The sequence below is a fragment of the Cystoisospora suis genome (genome assembly GCF_002600585.1).
Source record: "Cystoisospora suis strain Wien I chromosome Unknown contig_1175, whole genome shotgun sequence".
NCBI lineage: Eukaryota > Apicomplexa > Conoidasida > Eucoccidiorida > Sarcocystidae > Cystoisospora > Cystoisospora suis.
The window spans coordinates 12,812-32,478 of NW_027153976.1; the positions used below are offsets into that span (position 1 = coordinate 12,812).

The 19,667-nt window shown below is 54.2% G+C and overlaps 1 protein-coding gene across 1 annotated transcript; it reads left to right on the plus strand.

Moving 5' to 3' along the window:
* Positions 1 to 18: 18 nt before the first annotated feature.
* On the plus strand, positions 19 to 19,213 carry CSUI_002797 (q-cell neuroblast polarization; the record flags this gene model as incomplete). The annotated part of the gene is made up of 26 exons (XM_068062996.1): positions 19 to 1,376; positions 1,753 to 1,840; positions 2,507 to 2,580; positions 2,834 to 2,898; positions 3,495 to 3,599; positions 4,193 to 4,249; positions 4,827 to 4,907; positions 5,325 to 5,512; positions 6,299 to 6,388; positions 7,102 to 7,227; positions 7,658 to 7,869; positions 8,515 to 8,614; positions 9,410 to 9,672; positions 10,186 to 10,252; positions 10,813 to 10,971; positions 11,709 to 11,860; positions 12,445 to 12,624; positions 13,299 to 13,425; positions 14,040 to 14,151; positions 14,689 to 15,080; positions 15,669 to 15,715; positions 16,296 to 16,368; positions 16,586 to 16,711; positions 17,522 to 17,747; positions 18,403 to 18,476; positions 19,166 to 19,213. Coding segments are annotated over exons 1-26 (3,561 nt in total), but the record flags the coding sequence as incomplete, so codon positions are not given.
* Between the last annotated feature and the right edge of the window lie 454 nt (positions 19,214 to 19,667).

Sequence of the window (19,667 nt, forward strand, 5' to 3'; positions counted from 1 at the left end):
CTTCCGTTCGCGTAGCAGGGAGCTTTTCGCGCTGCCGTCGAGCTTCCGCCTGGTGGTCCTCCGATCAGCCATGCCTGGCACGGCCACCACAATACTTTGCAGGAGTTTGCTACCTTGTTGTATCCACGGCGTGCAGGGACGCAGTGCTGACCGACCGCCGGCGGGACGACCAGTACAGAGAAAAACTGAGCCAGCGTTCTCGCATGCTGACCTGGCTGGTCAACATGCAAGCACTTAACGCAACCAGCGGTTGTTTCCTGTCGAGTGCGGGCACACCTTTTTCCGTGCTGCGCAGCGTCGCTTGTGTTCCCGTCTCGTCTTCTGCTAGGCTGCCTACAGTTAGTATTCTACTCCTTTAAGTCTCACGGGTTAACGGATGCGGCTGGAGATCATCTGAACAAGCACTCCGCCGGCCGGGCTCCATAGTTAACGAAGTCACTACTTCGCGATCAGACACTTTCTCCTACTTAAGAGGTGTTTCGGTGTGGGCAGTGTGTGTCCCGGAAGCTGTCAGTTAGAGCCCGCGTCGTCATCTCGAGTCGCCCAATCGCCCAGCCCCTGGGTCTCTTCCGGCAGGGCTCCGAAGCGTCACACAAGACACCATGCTTTTTCTGACCATGCGGTGATCTCCAGAGTACCAACTGAATGTGTCCGGCGCCCTTCCCCCGTTATAGTGGAAAGACCCGGTGGGGCCCTGCGTGACCAAATGTAGCCCATGGAGGGCCCTCGCCAGTTGTCTCTCGCCTGCATTCAACCGCGGTCTCCCGAGACCTCAACCGGCGAGTCCAGGCCATCCTACGTGTTTCTGTGCGTTGTCCGCTTCTACCGGGGCTGAGAATCCGTCTCGGGAAGCATTACTCAATTTCCTCTGACGAATGCAATCTTTGTAAAGCCAGCCCAGGCTGCCTACTGCTGGGTCCCACGAACTTGTGTCCCTTTTCCCAGCGACTGATCGGAGAGTACACTGGGTCTTCTCTGTTTGTGTATTCGATATCCAAGCATTTTCCTACTAATTTGTTTTCCTGCGCTATATCCGGGTGGTGCTCGATGGCTCTCTCCACCCCGGGTGCGAGCGAGGCCCGCCGGACAAGAGCCCGGACTTCCCGAAAACCTCGTCCCGCCTCCGCTGTCATTTCCTGTGCGCCTGGTTCCTCACTTCCAGAGACAGGTGAAAAACAGGCGATCTCTCGCCGTGGCGTGCAGGGAGAAGTGTGCAAATCTCCGCCCGTGGCTGGCGATACAAGGAAGACGTGGGTCGAAGGAGATGAACGTCGCCAAAGGGTGGAGAGTCCGGCCTGCGGCGACAGCTGTACTGTAGTTGGACTTCCCCGGAGATTCAACACAAAGTCGGTTGTCCTCTTGTCGACAGCCATAGGGTAAGCTACCTCGGTGTCTCACATTTCGTTCTCCCGATTTATATTTCGCTTCTCTCTCTCTGTTCCACACCTTGGACTACGCTGGAACAGCTGTCCTCCTGCCTTTGGTCTGGGCTTCCTCCAGACTTGACATTCTGGTCCAAGAAACACGTGTGGGTTCTCCCGCATGCTGGTACTACCTTCCATTTCTGCTCTTTCAACGAAAGCAGGCCGAGCTCTGATCACCTCGCAGCCAACATCTCTGTGTAATTTGCCAGCCCCATACCGAATGACCGACTCTGTTAATGATCAGGAGTATAGAGATCTTTGGGCGCTAGCAGGAAAGAGTAGCGCGACTCATTTGGACTGTCAGACGCCTCGTCTGGCCTTTTCGCAGCTTGTTCTTCATCTTCTTCCTTTACCGTCGACACCGGCTAAGCTTCGACTGGCCGTACGTCCAGCAACGCATATCTGTGTACTCAGAGGTAAGCACTTTCTGTCCGCACACAGCAGTAGACAGTGAATTCGGAATGGATTTCGAGTTTGTCCACACTGCAGTAAGTCTGGGCCATTACAAGGAGCAACAGCTATTAACTGATTCAGCGACGGTTCCCCTCATGAGCTCCTTTAAATTCACCCACAAGAGCACGCGTAGCCTATCGGTTGAGATCGCTCTCTGTGTTCTATGGACACGGTCCGTTTCCTGATCACGTCGTCTCGAGTTGTAGTTCCCCCAGCTGGAAGCCGCTCATGGAGTGGCGTAGTCTTTGGATCGTACTGCCTAGCAGTCAGCGCCACGTCATCTGATTCCGAAAGGTGTTTCTCTCATTCAGACAGTCGTGGTGTAGCAGAAACAGTACGGCCTATGTCGCCAACGGTAAAGAAGTATTGCTCAAGACTTAACCTGATACAATTTTCACCTGCGGGGTGTTCCTCCTTTTTCCCTGTGAGCCCCTCTGCCATTCCGAAGGAGAGACAGGTCACACTGCCTGACACTGCTCGCCATGCGAGAAGTATAACTTCACATAGTCTAGCAATCAGTCTATTTATCCTCATTATCCGGTGGTCCCGTATCAGTGCTAATATGTGCCGACTTCTTCGGGTTTCACGGTAGCTTCTCAGCCCTTTCTTGTTGATTTTGTCTGGACCAGGGATCCTTCTACTTCTCCTTCTATAATGACATTGTCAGCGCGCCGACCTGGCTTGAGGGCGTCAAGAGGCTGCTGTACGTCTCGAATGCTGGCAGTGGTCACCGCCAGTGTTCTCTGGAAGCAGTCGCTTTCACTTCTCATGTGTAGCCTTCCCGTGTACGAAGTACGGGGTATACTGAAGTAAGAGTGCAGAGGCCGCGGGAAGCCCTGCAGCATGGAATGGCGGTCAGAAACGGAAGGCGGCGTCGAAGGGATGAGTGTAAGCAGACCGGGACTTCAGTTCATGTGCAATAAGTGGGGGCGCTTCTCTTGCCTTTGTTGCTTCAGGGTTGATAAACGATCTGAACACCCTGACGTCATAAACGCCCTGCACCGGTTCAATATTCACCAAGGTACGATGCGTTTCCTAGATATGCGTATCAGGGGGCGCGGAGTTACAATAAATTCAAAGCCTTAGCGCGCACATCCGAGCTGCTATCACTAGTCAGGAGGTGAGTACCTGGGTTTGGATCTTGCTGGGGATTGTATGGTAGCTTATGCCACAGGCATAAACCGGGGTGCAATGTAGGGCCGTAATGTACGATTTGAGGGGAGTCTAGGAGTTTCTTTCTAGCTGCACTCGTCGGCCAGGCCCGCTCTGAAGAACGAAGTGTCTGGAAAAGGGCCTGGAATCGCTGAACGGCAGCAAATGAGATTTGACGAAGTGTTGAACATTGCCACAACAAGTCCTTTATACGGTTTCGTATGGAATTGCCCCGAGCAAGATCCTGCCGGGAGACGTTTTTGCTGCTTGTGTAAGCTCTTACGTGTTACGGCTATCAGATAAGGGGTTGCTTTGATGCATTTAGCACGCGCGGATTCTCTTGACAACGCCACGACGGAACGCAGGTTCCTACTTGGGGCACATCGTGCATGGCAGTTTACTGGATTCAGGCCTGCTCGCTCTCACCTGTTGACCGATGTGCCCTGCCTGAGTTGGCGCTTGCAGAGTTGCTGGTAGGGCTCGCCTACCGGAGCTTGAAATCCCTACTCGGTGAAACGCTCTTCGCGCAGCTTGTTGCGAGGACTCCTTTCAATTTCTACGTGGGCTGGGGTGAGCTTATTCCCCTTTCTATAGGCATTGTGATAGACGGACGGTTCCTCCCCTGCCCGGATCGTGGCACGCTTCTTTGCCTGCAGGATATGGCAGAGGAGTGTCTCCGAGTTTGAGAGAACTCTGATAGTAACAAGGCAGTCTGGAGCACTCACTGGGGTGGAAAGTCGTGCAAACGACTTCCCGCCCCCCAGTGAAATACAGCATACCGCTCCGGTATGCTGTGTTTCGCGGATTCTAGGGGGTCAACTACTTTTCAGTTGAAGTTGGTTTCTTCGTTGACTTCGTGATGCTGCTAGCAGCATTACGTCCTGCCACCGACTTCGTAAGCGAATGCCTGGGCTGGAGGTTAAGTAGGGCCGTGTTTACCGTAGCAGTATCCGTCTCGACTCTCCGTCTTTGCTCACAGGATCCGGCCATCCTCGCACATATACGAGATTTTTTTTTTTTGGCTTCAGTGTCTGACCGAGTTAAAAGCTGTTTCTCATAGTGTAGAGCAAGCCAACAGTTGCCACCGCTGCCGTGCATGGACGTCTTGGTGTCATGCTGGTGTAGCACTTGTGTGTGCGTTTGCCCTGTGACTCGTTTGTCAGTTTTCGCCATCCAAGGGTTCGGTGTCGCAGTTCTCTGCGCTCTCGCCGCTGCAGCAGGTGCGAACTGTCGGGAATTTAGGGGGCTCAGGAGCTCATATCAAGCTTTCTCAGTTCGCCCGCAAACGATGCGACCGCAGCCGACAAATGCAGACAGATACGAGCTTGCAGGTATCTGTGCAGGTCCGAAAAACGCTTAGTCTTCAGATTCTGCAGTGTTATAGCGGTCATATGAGTTAGTCTTAGGCCGTGTTCGCCGGACGTCGTCTGATGCGGTTCAATCTAACAGTCGCGGCACACAGCGGAGTGGCGTTCACGGCGTGAGGCTGGGTGAAGCAGCATGCTACGTGAGGCATGGTGGGGCGCTGCAGTCCTGCTGTTCTGCCGTATCAGGTGATGTCTGAACAAACCTGGCAAACTACGTGAGCCTATCCGCATCTTTTTCGATGCATTGGCGCTACGGTCTCGAGTGAACGGGCACGCTGAAGAGAACTCGCTGTGTATACACAAAAGAGCACGCGTCACTGGCGGCTTTTTTGGGGGGGCACTGCTTCTCGAGAAAGAAAGAAAGAAGTGTGTTGCCGTGTGCTTGCGCCAGTGAGATCGCTCAGACAGCCTGTGTCCTCTGCTCGTGTAGGTGGCAGCGCCTTTTGTTGTATTGCTTGTTTCGGGTTCTTCTTCGCCAACTATTTTCACCGCCTAATTGTTCGAGTCCAAGGTAACCCAGGACTTGCCTTCTGGGGGCATTGCAGTGGCTAGCGTTGCAGTCTCGAGGCAACACACGGGCGTGGATATGGCCTCAGTGGACCGGTTTCTCTGAGGGCCTGGGCCGTACGCCTTGGGTTCCTGTGTTGACCGGTTGCAGGTTGTCTCAAGTGTTACTGTGGAAGCCACGTCGTCAGAGTGTTTTTAGTTGCCTTTCGTCTCCCTAGCATTCGTCCGCCTGTGTCATGAATGGCTGCTATTCTTAAGTGAAAGAGCTGAGCTACTGTGAGGATGGATAGCCCAGTTTCCCTGATTTTGAAGTGATTGCTTTGCGAACCTCTAGAGAGTAAGGCCGTGTCAGGCCCTGCGTTCAAAAGTGTCTACTTGCTTGTTCCGGGCTGCTCCGACTGTGTGTGACTCACTGCGTCAGCAATCTCCCTGAGGGAAAATTGGGCACTGCCGTTTCTTTGGGTTAACATCACGAGTATCGTCCTCTTTCTGCAAGCGCAGTCGGCTCTTCAGCGTCTACTTCTGCGGCGGAGCCTCGACCAGAAAGTCAGAGGAGACGCCGCGGCATTTTCTCTCGCTACGCAAAGGGAATTCGCGAGGTTGAAGGTGGTGAGTGTGCGCGTCGCGATTGGCTAGCTACAGAAGTTCGGTTCGTACGAGATGTCTAAGGGGAAATCTACGCACCCAATCTAAGCGTCACGACGTGCGTGTTTTGACAGTATCTGCCCTACTCGTCCCGGGTGTCCGCTGAACGTCCTGTTTCGCCTTGGCATCTGGCAAGTCATTGTAGCCGAACGGCAACGGTAGGATTGCTCGCCTAAGCATTCGCGTGCGGTTGTGGACAACTCCATGTGAAATGTACCCAAAGTAGTGCCTGTTGTGCTGCGCTTACGTCGCCGGTGCATCCCTTCTTCAAACTAAGCGCGCAGGATGACATCGAAATACCGGAGGTTGGTGTGGGTCAGTTGCCGTGGAGCCGGAAACGTCCGCGATCGTCTTCAGCTTCTACAACGCTTTGGGCGCCTGCCCTCTGGTGTCGACTCTGGGTTGCTTCAGGTCTGCATATCCTGGTGTCCCATGGTAATTCTTGTACCGTCCTCTGGGTGCTTGACAGAGCTGTGTTGACACGGTGTCTGTTACGCATCCGCCATGACTTGCTGATGCCCTCCCCGCCCCACCCCCCNNCCCGTTTTGATTGTTGTCGACCTATGTCTCTTAAGCATCAGCGGACAAGCGCGGGTATATGAATGGCCGGGCAAGAGGATACTGAATCGCTGCTGACCCACACCGCGGCTTCCAGTCAGGGCTTTTGTGGGGACCCCAGGAGCCTAGCTTCGAGAAACCTGTTTACGCGCGCCTGGCTGCCCGTCTGGTGTGGGTTTGGTATGCGATCAGCGCGAGCGAGCTCTGTTGTGGTCATTGTTCGGTTCTAGTGTGGCTGTCTTGCTCTTCTGGCAATTTGGCGTTTTCGTCCTTACGACGCAGGTGAGCGTTGTCATTCTTAGTCTTTCGGAGCGGTTCTCGTGTAGTCGCTCTGTGCGCTACAGCGACCGCTCAAACATGGACTGCCGGTTGTTCATCTGCTCGACAACGTGTTTTTCGGCTTGCCCGGTGCAACCCCGTCTCCGTGCTTCTTGCACCACGGCTGTTTCCTACTCCTTGAAGTAAAAGTTCAGTATTGCAGCACTACAGCCAGCGGTGCACAACGGGGTGCTCGGGTGCGTCTCTTTTCCCGGGTTCTCTGTGCTGTTTCGAAGCTCCCCTTGTGCTCACCAACTCAGAGGCGCCGATGTCAACTAGGTTATGGCGTGGGTTCACTGCGCGCGACGCGTGAGACAGTTGGGCAGTTAGTCTCGAGTGCGCTGTCGCTCATCAGTTTTCTCCGAGGCCCGGCTCTCCCACTCGCTTTGTTCGATTTTAGTCGGGGGGAGACACCGCGCGAGTGGAGTTGCTTTCTTCTCAGTCATACTAAGCTCTTCCTTCCAGAGAGGTGGCGAAGTGGTATGTTTTTGTGGTCCATCGAGTCAACGAAATCGTGGCTCAACACGACTACGAGCTCTGTCAGCTTAGCGTGCAAGCCCAGCTCCATGGGTGTGACCTGATAAGGATCATATCGCCGTGATCGTGTTGACAGCGCGTGTTGTCTTTCTGACTCGGCGAGGTGTGCTCTGCTTTTTGGTTTCTTTACTGCCACACAGGCTAGTGCTCTGTTCGCGGTTTCCCTGGCGGGGTTCCCGATCGAGAGAGCGCTGCGGCGGATTGTGGTCGTGCTGATGGCGACGTTCTCTGTCACGTTTGTTCTGCAGTTCATGCTCAGATATTTGGTAAGTCTGGAAGTCTGGTAACCAAACTGTCTCGAGGGTGTCCTTTTCCAGCTGGGTACGCTGGTTGCGGGCTGGCCCTTTTCAGCTAGCTGGAGCGCTAAAGTGGGTGTAGGGTTTGCTGATCTTCGGAATGTGGCGGGGAGTACTGCCTGCAAGCCTTTATGTGGCAGGACTGTTAAGTCGCTACACCCTCAGAATGGGAGTGCGCCGATCTCTTCGTTTCGCAGTGGGCGTGAGTCATGTTAGTTCCCCTGTGTGTCGTCGTGACGCGACCTCTTCGGGAACTACTTGATCTGAAATCATTACGGTACTTTCTCAACTCTCTTGGCCGAAGAGGTACTCGGGACACCTTGTGTACTTTTTTGGCCTTAGCGTTCTCGCGATAGTGGGCACCCCTCTCATTGCTTGTGTGTTCGAATGCTTTGTGCAGCTACTGTCGTTCTTGCCATATGTTCTCATATCTATCTGGGTGGTGCTCTGCTGTCGCCTGCCCTCGTTGTCTCCGAGCTCGAAAGCCGGAGCACACTTTTCGCAGTGCTCGATGGACAATTCCTCGTGGTGGGGCGCTTTACTTGTACGGAACACACTCAGAGGCATGATGGCCCTTGGCGTCTGCTTCACTCTCCGGCTGTTTCTGAAAGGGTACGAGACTTTGCCGCCTCATTATCGGCGTTCCGACAAGCCTAATGATCGCAGCCGTCTCGGGGCGTTGCTCAGTGACGTTAGCCAAGCAGGGGGATATTTCTTCTTTGGGCTTGCGCTCACTCCCGCTGCGAGGTGGCTGCAGAGAGCCGCGGTGCGAGTGCAGGGTTCGCAGCGGCTTACGCGCAAGGAGACGTTGGAAAAAAGACGCCAGGTCACCGTGAAGCTCAGCGGGGTCTCGAGTGACGGCCACTGAGTCGGGTGCTTTGATTTCTAGACAGTCTATCCCAACGTTTTCCCCTTCTTCCGCGTATGCCGTACATCGCGAAATTAGGATGGACAAGGAACATGTAGGAGTGCGGTCAGCTCCTGGGGGAACCTGTCCAAGTGAATGCACGTGCAGCTGGGTGACTCCAGCTGCACGTGTCTAGTACCGCGCCGGCTGCTGGACCTTGTACAGAGGAGCTTGAAGAGCTCAAAGTTCGTTGGGTGCGCAATATCCCCCGTTCTACGGACTCTCTCCAGGCTGTGAAGCAGAGAAGTTAAGTACTAAGCTCCCATCAAACCTTCGTGGTCTTTTCGCAATTCGCTGATGAGACTCTCTCATATCGTTGCAGCTCGCTATGTGTGGGGGTTGGTCTTCAGTTTGGACAAGGATGACTCACACGTTTACCAGTTACTTCTTCATAAGCTGGGCTTATTCCGGGGTTCCTTCGATACTCAGATATACCTCATGGGCGCAACAGTAAGAAAGACAACCACCTAGGGGCTACCTTGGTCGTAAGACTTGCTGGTCTCAGAAATCACTCTTGCGTGTACAGCTTGAGTGTAGTCATTTGTGGAACCTTTGAAAACTCGAAACGCGGCTACAGAAGCCCACGCCATCTTAGTTTTTGTTTCGTTGGAGAGGCGCAGCGTCAGCAAGAGTGTGTTTTGCGCACTCACGTAGTGTGTCGTAAGCGCACGTCTGAAACTGTTTGGATCGCTGTAGGCTAAGGCGCAACACAAACAGAGGGCGGCGGCGTAGCAATGCGTGCTTGCAGGCTGACATATCGATGCGTCCTGCCGTGCTTGTCGCCGAGCCGTGGCTTCCGTTGCTTGGGAAGAATAGAAGTGTTGGAGCTGGAAGTGCTTCTACCGGCGCTGGCATAGGTTTCATGGCGTGTCTGTAGTCTCTCCGTGCCACGCGTTTCGGGCTGCTAGCAGTAGCCATCCTGCGCCATGAAAGAGGGAGGAGGCGCGGTTCTTGAGACAAGCAGATCCTCCCTCGCGATGAAGGCGACGTCGGTGGGCCCCCGCTGGTTGCCTGCCTCACACACAATGCAACGGTGCAACGTCTTTGCCGCGGGCAGCTGAAATTCGTGTCGCATTCACTAGTGCACGTGGATACTCCGCTTCTATTGTGTTTTGGTGTCGTTGCGGTTTCGCCCATGTGGTATGTCTACACAGGCGTTCGCATGCGTCTGTTTTCGATGCAGCTAAAGAGGCGACATTTCATCCTTTCACGCCTCTGACCGCTGTATGTCCTGTGCGTGTGTAGGAGTTTCACCCGTTTTCCAAGTACTTCGCAGACCTAATTGCGCCCTCTCGGGTGTTTGTTTTTTCGGGGATCTCTGTCTTCGTCTTCTCCCTCCTTTGTCTAGAGCAGCTTTTCCTGCTGCTAGGGTTGCACAGCCGCTTTCCGGATCTCTATCAAATTCTGTCGGAGGCAGAGGCACCAATAGCGACGAAAGAACAGGCTGTCACTCACGAAGGCACCGACCCTGCTGAGAAGCTTTGTGACGAGCCAGTGATTTTAGAAAAGTGCGTTCACCAATGGGGGTTTCAAAGAGCGTAGTCTGAGGGGGAGGGGGCGGAACGGACAAACTCGACGTGTTTGTGTGACCGTGCGAGGCAGAAATATGCATATGCATGGCGCACACGGCCGTGTAACGCTAATCTACAGCGCGGCTGGATGGGACAAAAGGTTGGTTGCGCTCAGCCCGACGTCCACTTGACTGCGGCTTGCACTCTGCACTCTTGAAACAACGCAAGGCTCGGCGGGCACGGTGTCTGGCCGCCAGTGCATCTGGGTTGCCCAGTTGCATCAGTTCTACTTCCCCTACCATAAATTAGTCTGAAAGCATAGGCGACATCACGGAAATAGTGGTGAGTCAGTTCATTCGTGAGGGACGGCGCGGTGAGGAATCCGCTCTGTCACGTGTCTCTTTGTCAGCCGTAGCGGGGACACGTCGTGTTCTCTTCCTCTGTACTCATGCAGGGTTCCCTTCAAGCGTTTACCTGTGTCAGCTACCTATTTTTCTCGATGCCTCGCAGATCGTCCATACGAGCATCGGCCGTGCAACCCGCGCCTGCGGAAATCGAGCTGAGGCGACGCCCCGTGGTAAAGCACACTCATTCCACGCCGCGCTGGCCAGAAGACGTTTCTCTTCCGGTCCGGACAGTAAAGCAGCCTCGGGCGTTTCTGCAGCAACACACAACATATCTGTTCGCCTTGCACGCAATCTGATTTCACTGCGGTCATGTAATGGGCTATCTAGCTCCTGATGCACGAGACAGGGGAGCACTTGAAGGAAGCCTCTGCTGCAGACCAAGCCCGCAGCGCAGATCAAATGCTTGCAGAAAATATTGCTCTCGGGCGGCACTGCTCTGGCCGGTCACTAGCTCAGACACCCCAACACCTAGCAGGCTTGCAGCGAAGTGTCCGTGGTTTCCCCTGTGCGGTTGCAAGCTGTCAGACTTGGTACATATGTTCAGGCGTGCGTACAGGCGCACTTATGTAGAGACATTTTGCCATTTGTAGTGTCGCTTCCTCCCTTTCTTTTCTTTTTCTTTCCTGCATTGTGGGGCGCATGTTTGTCTTCAAGTGTCGTGGTTCCCTGTGCTCCTCGCCACTTTCGTAGAGAGCTCGCCTATATGATGGTGTGCTGACCTTCTTGGCAGACCGGAGGAGCGCACTCTGGGGGAGTTGAAGAAGTTCACGGGTCCCGACAGTTTTGGACAGGCGAGAATGAGGATGCGCAGGGAGAGTTACTGCGCGAGCATGAGCTTTTTGCACGTTTCGTCTACCTGACCCCTGATCTATGCTACCTGTGCATTCAGGTATGCCGGAGGAGTGTTGTCTGCCGTTCAGCAAAAACACAGGCGGATGGATCTTGAGCTAGCCAGGAGTTGCGAGCTTCAGAAGCAAGAGGCAGAAGGGCCAAGTCACTTTTCATTCAGGACACGGAATGTGTTGCTTCACCATTGAGAAGATGAGGGTCAGACAGCCGTACCAGTCTCCTCAGTTTGGGGCATTTTCAGTCTCGAGTCTAGCGTACACCCGACACTCTTCAGGTTATGCAGGACTACCTGAAAAGGTCGCTAGCGACGTCTCACTGTTGTTCTTCGGAACGCGAACACCTTGCTTCCATCATAGTTTCCGTATACCTACCGACTGCAACGAAGGACCGTCACCCGCGATGCAGCTGCGACGATCCTACGGACTAGTTGGCAAAATTGGTGTCCTGCACGCTTAGGACTCCTCTGTGTAGAGTAGAATCTACCTGAGGTCCAGTAGATTCCAGACGCCACCATGTTGCCGCTTCGGTGAGATGTAAGTTGTAAGGTGGGCCGATGAGGTCTTTTGTCGTTCACTCGAAGATTCGCTTTGCTGTCGAGTACAAGTTCTGCAGCAATAGCTTGCGTCTCTACTCGGCCAGGCGAACCTTGTTTCTCTTTCAAGAAACGCTGCTTCTCCTTCTTCGCCCTTGGCTAGCTTCAGCTGATTCCCTTGCATCTCCTCTGCTAAACAAAACTGGCTTGCCTTATCTCGGTATGCTTGCTTCATGCTGATGCAGGCTTTCTTTTTTCTCATCTTGATGCTTCTCGTTGTCCGCCTACGCGTCCTTTGCCTGCCCCTGCTGAGCGTGCTGGCGGCATCGTCGGTGGCCTCTCCTCCTCTCTTCCGCGTCGTGCGTAACGTCCTCTTCGCAGCCTTCGGTCGGGAAAGGTGATGTGCAGTCCAGCTCTCAATTGTGTGACCGGTATCCTTGTTCCTAAGTACTTTGTCCGAGTATCACACCAAATGGGGAGCCAGAATCGAGAAGTTGTGTACCAGTCTAACTACACTTCTAGTTACAAATCGTAGCACAGTACTCGGTTCTTCATGAACTAACTTACTATCCGGTGTCTCCACTGAGCAGCTGATTGGACCTTGGCGAGCCAGGGTGTACATACAGGGGGCTGACGTAGCTTACTATATACTTGGGACTCTGTTCGGGTGCGTGCAAAAAGAAGCATAAGCTGCAGCTCTGAAAACTTTGTGCGCGCGTAACGTTCAGGAAGCGGACTCACGTAGTTTCTGCCGCGGCCTGTTACGAGCAGGGGCTATCCATTGTAGACACTGAACGTGTCTATGCGTAGGCTCGGAGGAGCCCTCCCTCTCCAGCAGTGCCCGCTTGACTGTGAGTACCACATGGAAAGAGAGGTACCGCAGTTACAGCCGAGGGCACCTAGAAAGGCTTCGTCGGGTTTTTGCCCTGGACAACAGATAGACACTCCGTCTGCATCTTGAGTTTCATGCGGTTTTCCCAGGCGATGTGACGAAACACAGCGACGATCTACGGGGTTTAGACGCCTCGGAGGGGCGTTGCTTTTCACTCTCTTGGCCTTTGTACCGTTTTATCTGAAACTTCCTATCGAGGAACTACTTGTTCAAGAGCCGATGCTGGAGAACGCCGCATCGCTGTCGAGACGGAGAGTGGTGGAATGGATGTAAGAATGCAGGCGTGTGGGGAGGAGAGGGAAGTAGTCCTGAATGACAGTACGTGCAGCTCGCGGTGTTTGAATTTCTACCGCACAGCAGACGATGCGTCTATCCTGGCGTCAACGGTTGCTTTTGGCGGGCACTGTGTTCTTCTCATTGTGCGAGTGAACACGGCGGAGTCACAGCATCCGTCCCGCTAGTGACTTCAGCTGTGACTCCAGTAGATGAAGTCTACCGCAGGCGCAGTTTTCGAGGGGAGTGCGCGCTTGTGCAGCCGCAGCCACTGCTGGGTCAGTGGACAGCTTCCCCGCCGAAGGTCTCCGCTTGAGCAGTCGTGGGCACTCAACCGTACACTTTTTTCCCTTGTCGTTGTCTCAGTAGACGAGTCAAGATAGGGGATGAGCTGCTAGTCAAGAAGTGCAAAGCGTCACGCTCTCGCGTGTGGTACGGTATGCGGGGCCCTACCGGTTATAGCGCCTGCGACTTCGTCCCCGCCGCGTCTTGTGCTACGGCAGGTTAGTACCATGAGAGTGCATCAGCGCCCCCCGCTAGTACTCAAGTTGGCAGGGCAAACCGTCACATCTTCCCGCATCTGAGGAGAGGCTCTTACGCTCTTTACCACAGACAGCTGGAGCTGGCTGTCCCTCTCATGTCTTTTGTTGCTTCTGCCCTGCTTGTTTAGGCAAGCCAATTTGCCAGAAGACGCCGCAGTCCTCTCAGACATTGCTACATCGGCCATGGTCAGGGCCGGCACGAGTTTGCGTGTCGTTGTACATCCACAGTTCGAGGACGTAAAGATGAGAAAGCGGGTAAGTGTTGTCCGTGTAAGCGCGTTCTCACGGCAAAGAAGACGGGAAAAAGTACGGACGAGTGCTTGGCTTTTTTTTTCGCGTGTCACTTCTCCAACAAACCACTTCTCTCCGTTAAAGGAGCATGCTTCCGATGTTGCCTGAGTGTATGAGGGAATCAGCAGTTCCTCTGTAGCGGAGGATGGTCCGCTGATACGTCGCGGACAGCACGAAGTAGCGGAATTCCTCGAATCTCCCATTCTGGGTCAGGAGGTGCTCTTGCCGGTGACCCACTTTCCGCAATCGCCTACACCAGTAGGCAGTCCGTTCGTAGCGGAGAGCGATCTGTTGATACTTCGGAGCAGCCGGACTACGTGTGTAAGGGCAGACAAGTGTCCGAGTTCAGTTCTAGTGAGAACGGCAATAGGGTGTGAGCCGTGTATCGCCTTCCTTGAGAAAAGCCATTTGCTCGTCCGTCCCGTAGTGTTGCTGTTTCCGCACGTCCACGTTGATTGCCTGATCCATTTTCCGCTGTACGGAGAACCACGTCTTTATGCTCAAGGATAAGCTGTGACTGTGACACCGGCAGTGAGGGATGCTTCCACATGTGAAGCGAGTCTGTCGTCCTGACTCAGGTTCAGTTCTCTTATGGCGTTTCCGCTTGCCCACCGGAGGAGCTTTATGCCACGCTGCTGCGTGATGTTTATGAGTCGGAGTACCTTCTGATCAGCAACTTCCGTTGCGCAGGTAAACTTCCTACTTTTTCCACCACAGGGAGACACATGCAAGTGTAGAGTTCTGTTTTGTTTCCTCTCTACATGTACAGAAAATCACGCGCGGGGAGCGTATTGTGTGACTTGGGTTGGCTCTCCCGTGTGCGAGTTTATGCTCATATAGCCGCTCAGCGAAGAGCTGGCTGCTGGCTGTGCGGTCGGGTCCGCACGCACGGTGCGTCTACAGTCACGTATGGCGGTGACTCGGCTTCCCACGTCGCAACAGCCTTCTGCTTACGCGGACGGCATGATGGCGCGCGTTCTATTGCGCACCTGGTGCCGGCCTATGTGCTACACGAAAAGACGCAGGAGCCTTTCGGTCGTGTAGAACGCTCACTCTCTGCCGTTTTCCTTACCGGATGGAACTGTGCACGACAGCGCATGTACTCGAGACATCAGTTGGTGAACGAAGTGCAGTCCTTTAAGCTGCAAAGAATACACCCGAGTTTCTTGCAGGAGCCCTGTTTTCCTTTGTGATCTGCGCGGGTGAACTTGGCTCCGCTTTCTATAGTCCCACGCGACGCAGCAGTCAACGCTTTCCAGCTGGGCGACATGGTAGAAGAGACATCGTTCCACTGCCCGGGAGACGTGGAACCACTACAGCGGTTCTGCTTCAGAAGCCAACTCGGCTCGTCCTTTTTCGATATGATTTATCGTAATGGACAGTTTGCGCTTCTTCGAACTCGGCTGAAACCGGAAAGGCTGGCAGGTTGCGGTGAGGGCAGTAAACCTGAAGAGCAGCCGGAGAAGACGGGAAACGGGCGCTGTCCGAAGGGAGAGACAGAGGCAGCGGCACCTGCAAAGAACAGAACCGAGATTAAGAGACAGCTCTTGGAGGAGCTTCGAAGCGTAGATGTTGAGAGGAAAAATGAGGTTTACAGACGGTTCAACTGGAGGCAAAAGGTATGCAGCCGGTCTGGTGAGAATCAAAATAAAACCGTTTGGCGCAGATGCTTGCCTCAGTCTCCGCCCTTCCTACAAAGATTTAAATGTCTAGGAGAAATGTCAGTCAGTGGAAAACAACAGCGCGCAGGGGTGGTAAGCGGTAACGTATCGGTTTCGCTTTATGGACGGTTCTAATCTGCTGTAGCTCGTGGGCGCTCGTCCGCATCAGTGGAGATGGCAAGAAGAGTGCACTCCTTGTGAGTAGCCGCCGTGCATCCTGCTTAAGACGGCACTGCTTTCAGAACCTTCGTTGATCACTGATTCTGAAGCAAGAGAAGAGTGCGAGACTCTGGAATAGTTTCCCGCCTTGCTGCGTGTACGCGTTTGCTTTGGTTCCAAAGCTTCGTAATGACGTAGGTTTACGTCCCTACGCACAGGACGCCCAGGAGGTTGCTTTACTTTTCCGTAACAGTCCTGTCGGAGGTCTGCACGGGGTTCGTTTTTGCTCTGATGTTGCGCCTTGGCCGCATCGGGGTTTGCGGCGGCTCTCATCCGTAGTCACTCGCCTTCGGCGGATCGAGTGTCGCTGTCTCTACGGTTCTACAGACATCTACTCTGGCGGGCTACGAACCGTGGCTGCAACGCTGTGTCAGGTTAGTGTTTCCCTTACGAGCCCGCGAACCTGCGCCTTCAGGTCCGGGGGTCTTTGTGGGCGCCAGGTCCAATCCAAGGTTGTCGCACACGTGATTTCCGTAACTGATCTTACGCAGTAGTTCAGCGCAGCGCATGGTTGGCTGATCTTTTTCTCCTATCGTCGCCTCCCTCTTGTGAACGGGAACCGCCGATTTTTCTGCCAGGCGCGATAGGCATGTGGCAGCTGTGTTCCCCCCACCACTGGAGACGATGAGAGTCAGTCGCGTCCATGGTTAGCTTGAGGTACCTCTTCCTGGAGTTTACTCTTGACTGTATGAGACGCATGCAGTGCAGGCCACTAGTCTTGTTCCCACATATCCTACAGCTGTGCACCTCAGCGGCACACACTACGCTACCCAGCAAAGATTTCGTTCAGACAGATGCGTTGGTGTCTCCTGAATTCTTTCAACAGGTGGCTGTCTCCGCGTGCGGTCGGCTACGGCCGATCTGTGGCGGTTGCCGGTGTTAGCCGGAGACGACCACGGAACAGTATCTTCCCGAATAGGCTGGGGAAGGTTATTCCTTGAGTTTTTTTCTTAGGGACGATAGCCACTGCGGCGAGGACATACAGGAGTACGCTCGGGAGCTGACGGACATGTATGGACTTCACCAGGTAGGCATAGAGGCTCGACTACTGTGCATGGGGCCTGAGCGTCTCGCGACGACGGACAGGGAGTCCGACAAACGTGTCGAATAGGATTAGGGTGCAGACACCTGTGAAGGCTAGTCAGCAAATCCCGGCGTCCGCCTCATACGTCCGCTTGTAACTAGGCAGCTGTGATGCGGCTAGATACGCGGTTGTCGAGCTCGGACATGATGCTTTCGTTCAGACCACGACACTGCTGCAAAATCGGGCGATCCAGCTTTTTCCGAAAACGCCGTCAGTTTCTTTCGCCTATGCAGTCTTCCTGGATTTCGATCTCGGCCGTAAAAAAGAAGCTCTTAGCTACTACACGGTCAGTCCGTTGTCCGGCGCCGCGACGGGGAGCATTCAGACCACATGAAAACAAACTCTTCACCTCTATACTACATGAAGCTTTCGATGTCGACGTGCGGCCATTTGCACTGGGACAGTCCGCCGGGGTATCTCCTCCAGATTCGCGTTGTCTTAATTGTCATGGTGCAAAGAAGCCGGATGTATGTACCTGCTGTTCGCCGGATTGGATTAGGGGTTCGAGTGACTTTCCCAACTGCCATTGTTCTTGTTTCACGGTGTTTTGGTGGCTCAGTGCTCTATCGGATCTCCCAGGGTTAGTTCGCGGTTGGTTTCTCGTTGTCTGCTGCTTGGGCGGCGGATCACATGGCATACGCTATTCGCCTTTTGGCGGGTTTCTCTTCTGTCCTGCATTTCTGGGTGTTGCTCTGTTGCTGTACGAGAGACGCTAGTCCCCCAACTTCTTCGGTAGTGATTGGAGCCCGTGCCTCAGGAGTTCGCAACAACAGCAGGCTTGCTGAACAATGTGTACTTGGATGCGCTGACATCCGCGGTGAGAACAAAAGTACGCTGTGCGAACAGGAGCAGGGCGATCCATGGGGGAGGCAGAGGCCCTTCACGAGGTGTCTGATGACTTGATTTTTGTTCTCGTCATCTTTTGTTTCCGCTCGCGTCGTGCCGGTGACCAGTATTTGTCGTCAATTTCGCTTGCGCCGTATCACAGTGTGGCTGTGAGAGAAGCGAGGAGCCATAGGGCAGGTCTGGAGCACCCAAACCGATATGAATTTCATCTGCAGCTGTGCTTTCTCCGTACCACTCTCGGTTCCTGCAGCGGGGCGTAGACGGCGATCCTTCGAATATCGGGAGAGTAGTACAGTTTGTGCTCTACTTGGAAGAAACTTTCGGGCGGTCCCTCGCGCTCCAGGCCACCGACCGGCTGTTGCATCTCGACGCGTCTTTGGCACAGAAGACCCATGCGGAGCTGCTGCCTGAAGCAGCGAACCTTTGCAGGGCAGCTCTGCTTTTGCGAGAGGTGGTCGTCTCGCAGGCAACCCCAGGTGACCCTTTAGGCGGGTGTTGTTCAACTCAGTCTCTTTCTGGAACGCCCTTGTATCATGGCTATACTCATTTTCATCTTCAGAGTCGAAAGGGAGGGTCGACTATTTGCAGAACAGCACTCTTGGAAGCGCTTGAGACGGACAGGGCTTCAGAGTTCTGGAGCGGTGACGGGCTGCGCTGATACCATTGGACTAAGTGATTTTTTACGCGGGGCTAGGTCGCTATTTTTACATGACACTAGATAAACTGCACTAAATGTGCATGCGCTGAAGCCATAAGAGCCACGCTTCATCCCATTGTGTACCTCGGTTCCGTCTACCCTGCCGCGCAGCATTGTCTGCTGACTGTTTTCGTAACGCGTCACGTTGAATTTCAGGAAGGGAGCATTGGCGAGCATGCTGAGTGGGGTGCCGTGACCATTATGCTTTTTTTCAGCAGATAGCTTATCTGGTTGCAGTGCATTGGCCGTCCGAACAGCTACGCGGTTGTGTAGCCGCTTAGGTTTGTAGCCACATATTCTGGTCGTTAGCTGGCTTGCTTTCAAAAGTCCACAGGTGCGCGTTTGCATACTCCTGGGTACCCGCTTAGTTAAGTGGGTCTGCACTCCTTGACTGCGCGGCTGTTCGGGGCGCGGTGCCTGGGCTGGATGTGTAGGCACCTCTACTAGCAGGGTTCGCGATCTGCCTGAGATACAGCGCGTAATGCGCCGGTTCTGGAGCAAGAGCAAGGTAATCACTAGCGAAACAAGCTTCTGTTCAGTTCCTCTGGATGTGTTAGTGCTAGACGAGGCATCGCATTGTTCTCTGGAAGCGTGGCAAGTGAACGCAGAAGACGAGCGCACTCCAGTTGTACGGGCTTGCCCGAGACAACGCAGTTCAGGGGAATAAAGCAAAGGAGACAAATTTGCAGGGACATAACAGCAGATTGCGAATTCTTTGACGCGAACTGAGTGCAGCTACGGCTGAGATTGAGAGGACTTCCTCGGAATACCTGACGCCGGTGGACGGTAGACGCCTCTCGTAGCTCTCTGTGAGCCTGCTTCGGAAATGCCGTGGTGTTAGGATACATCTCCCCAGACCCTCTGATACTCGCATCGCCTTGCGGCTTGCAGTGCTATGGCAGCAGAGCTAGACAGGCACCAGCCAGCGAACAGGTCGGACCCTCGGCCTCGCTCTTGCGGGTAACACCAATCATGCAGCTGGTGCCCTTCCTGTCCTTCAGGGTGATGTTTCCCAAAAGCTTCTCTGGACCACTCGTACAAATGCTGCGTTCTCGCTGCTGCATCGTGTTTGTCAGGGCGCGCGCACTGCTCATGTGTATCACGTGCTCCGCTGTCTCGTACAACAAGCTGTAGATCTTGCCTTGAAAGAATCTTTCGTGGAGCTACTCCTTTCGGAGCATTGTTTTTCTTCCTCAGGAGCTGAACGTACAGAGCGGATGCGTGGTGGACAGCTGGCCGTACATGGAGAACAAGCCCCTGACACTCGGCCTACGGCTTCAGCACTTCTTTGTCGGGGAGAACGCGTTAGTTTCCAGTTTACTATCCTCTTTATCTTTTCAGTAACCCCCGAGAAAATGTACACAAGATGAGCATGGATGTCCAGCGCCCAGCCTGCATGGCGTTCGCCCGTCTAATGAGTAATCCCACAGAGTGAATCGTTTAGACTGCGGCCTGGTGTACTCCTCCTGGGGGGTACTGCGATACAGATTCTGGGTAGAGAGCGGTGGGTATCAGGGCCCGTGAAACAGCAGTCCGGCTGTGCCGACAGCTTAGTCGTCACCGCGCCAGCGACCTGAGCGTCGTATGTTTCCACGGGCAAGAGTCTTCAATGACTGATTTTCTCTCGTGGAAGGCGAGTTTGGGCCAGCGGTTTTCGGGGGGCCTGCAGCTTACTCAGTCCGTTTTCTAGTGCCCTCTC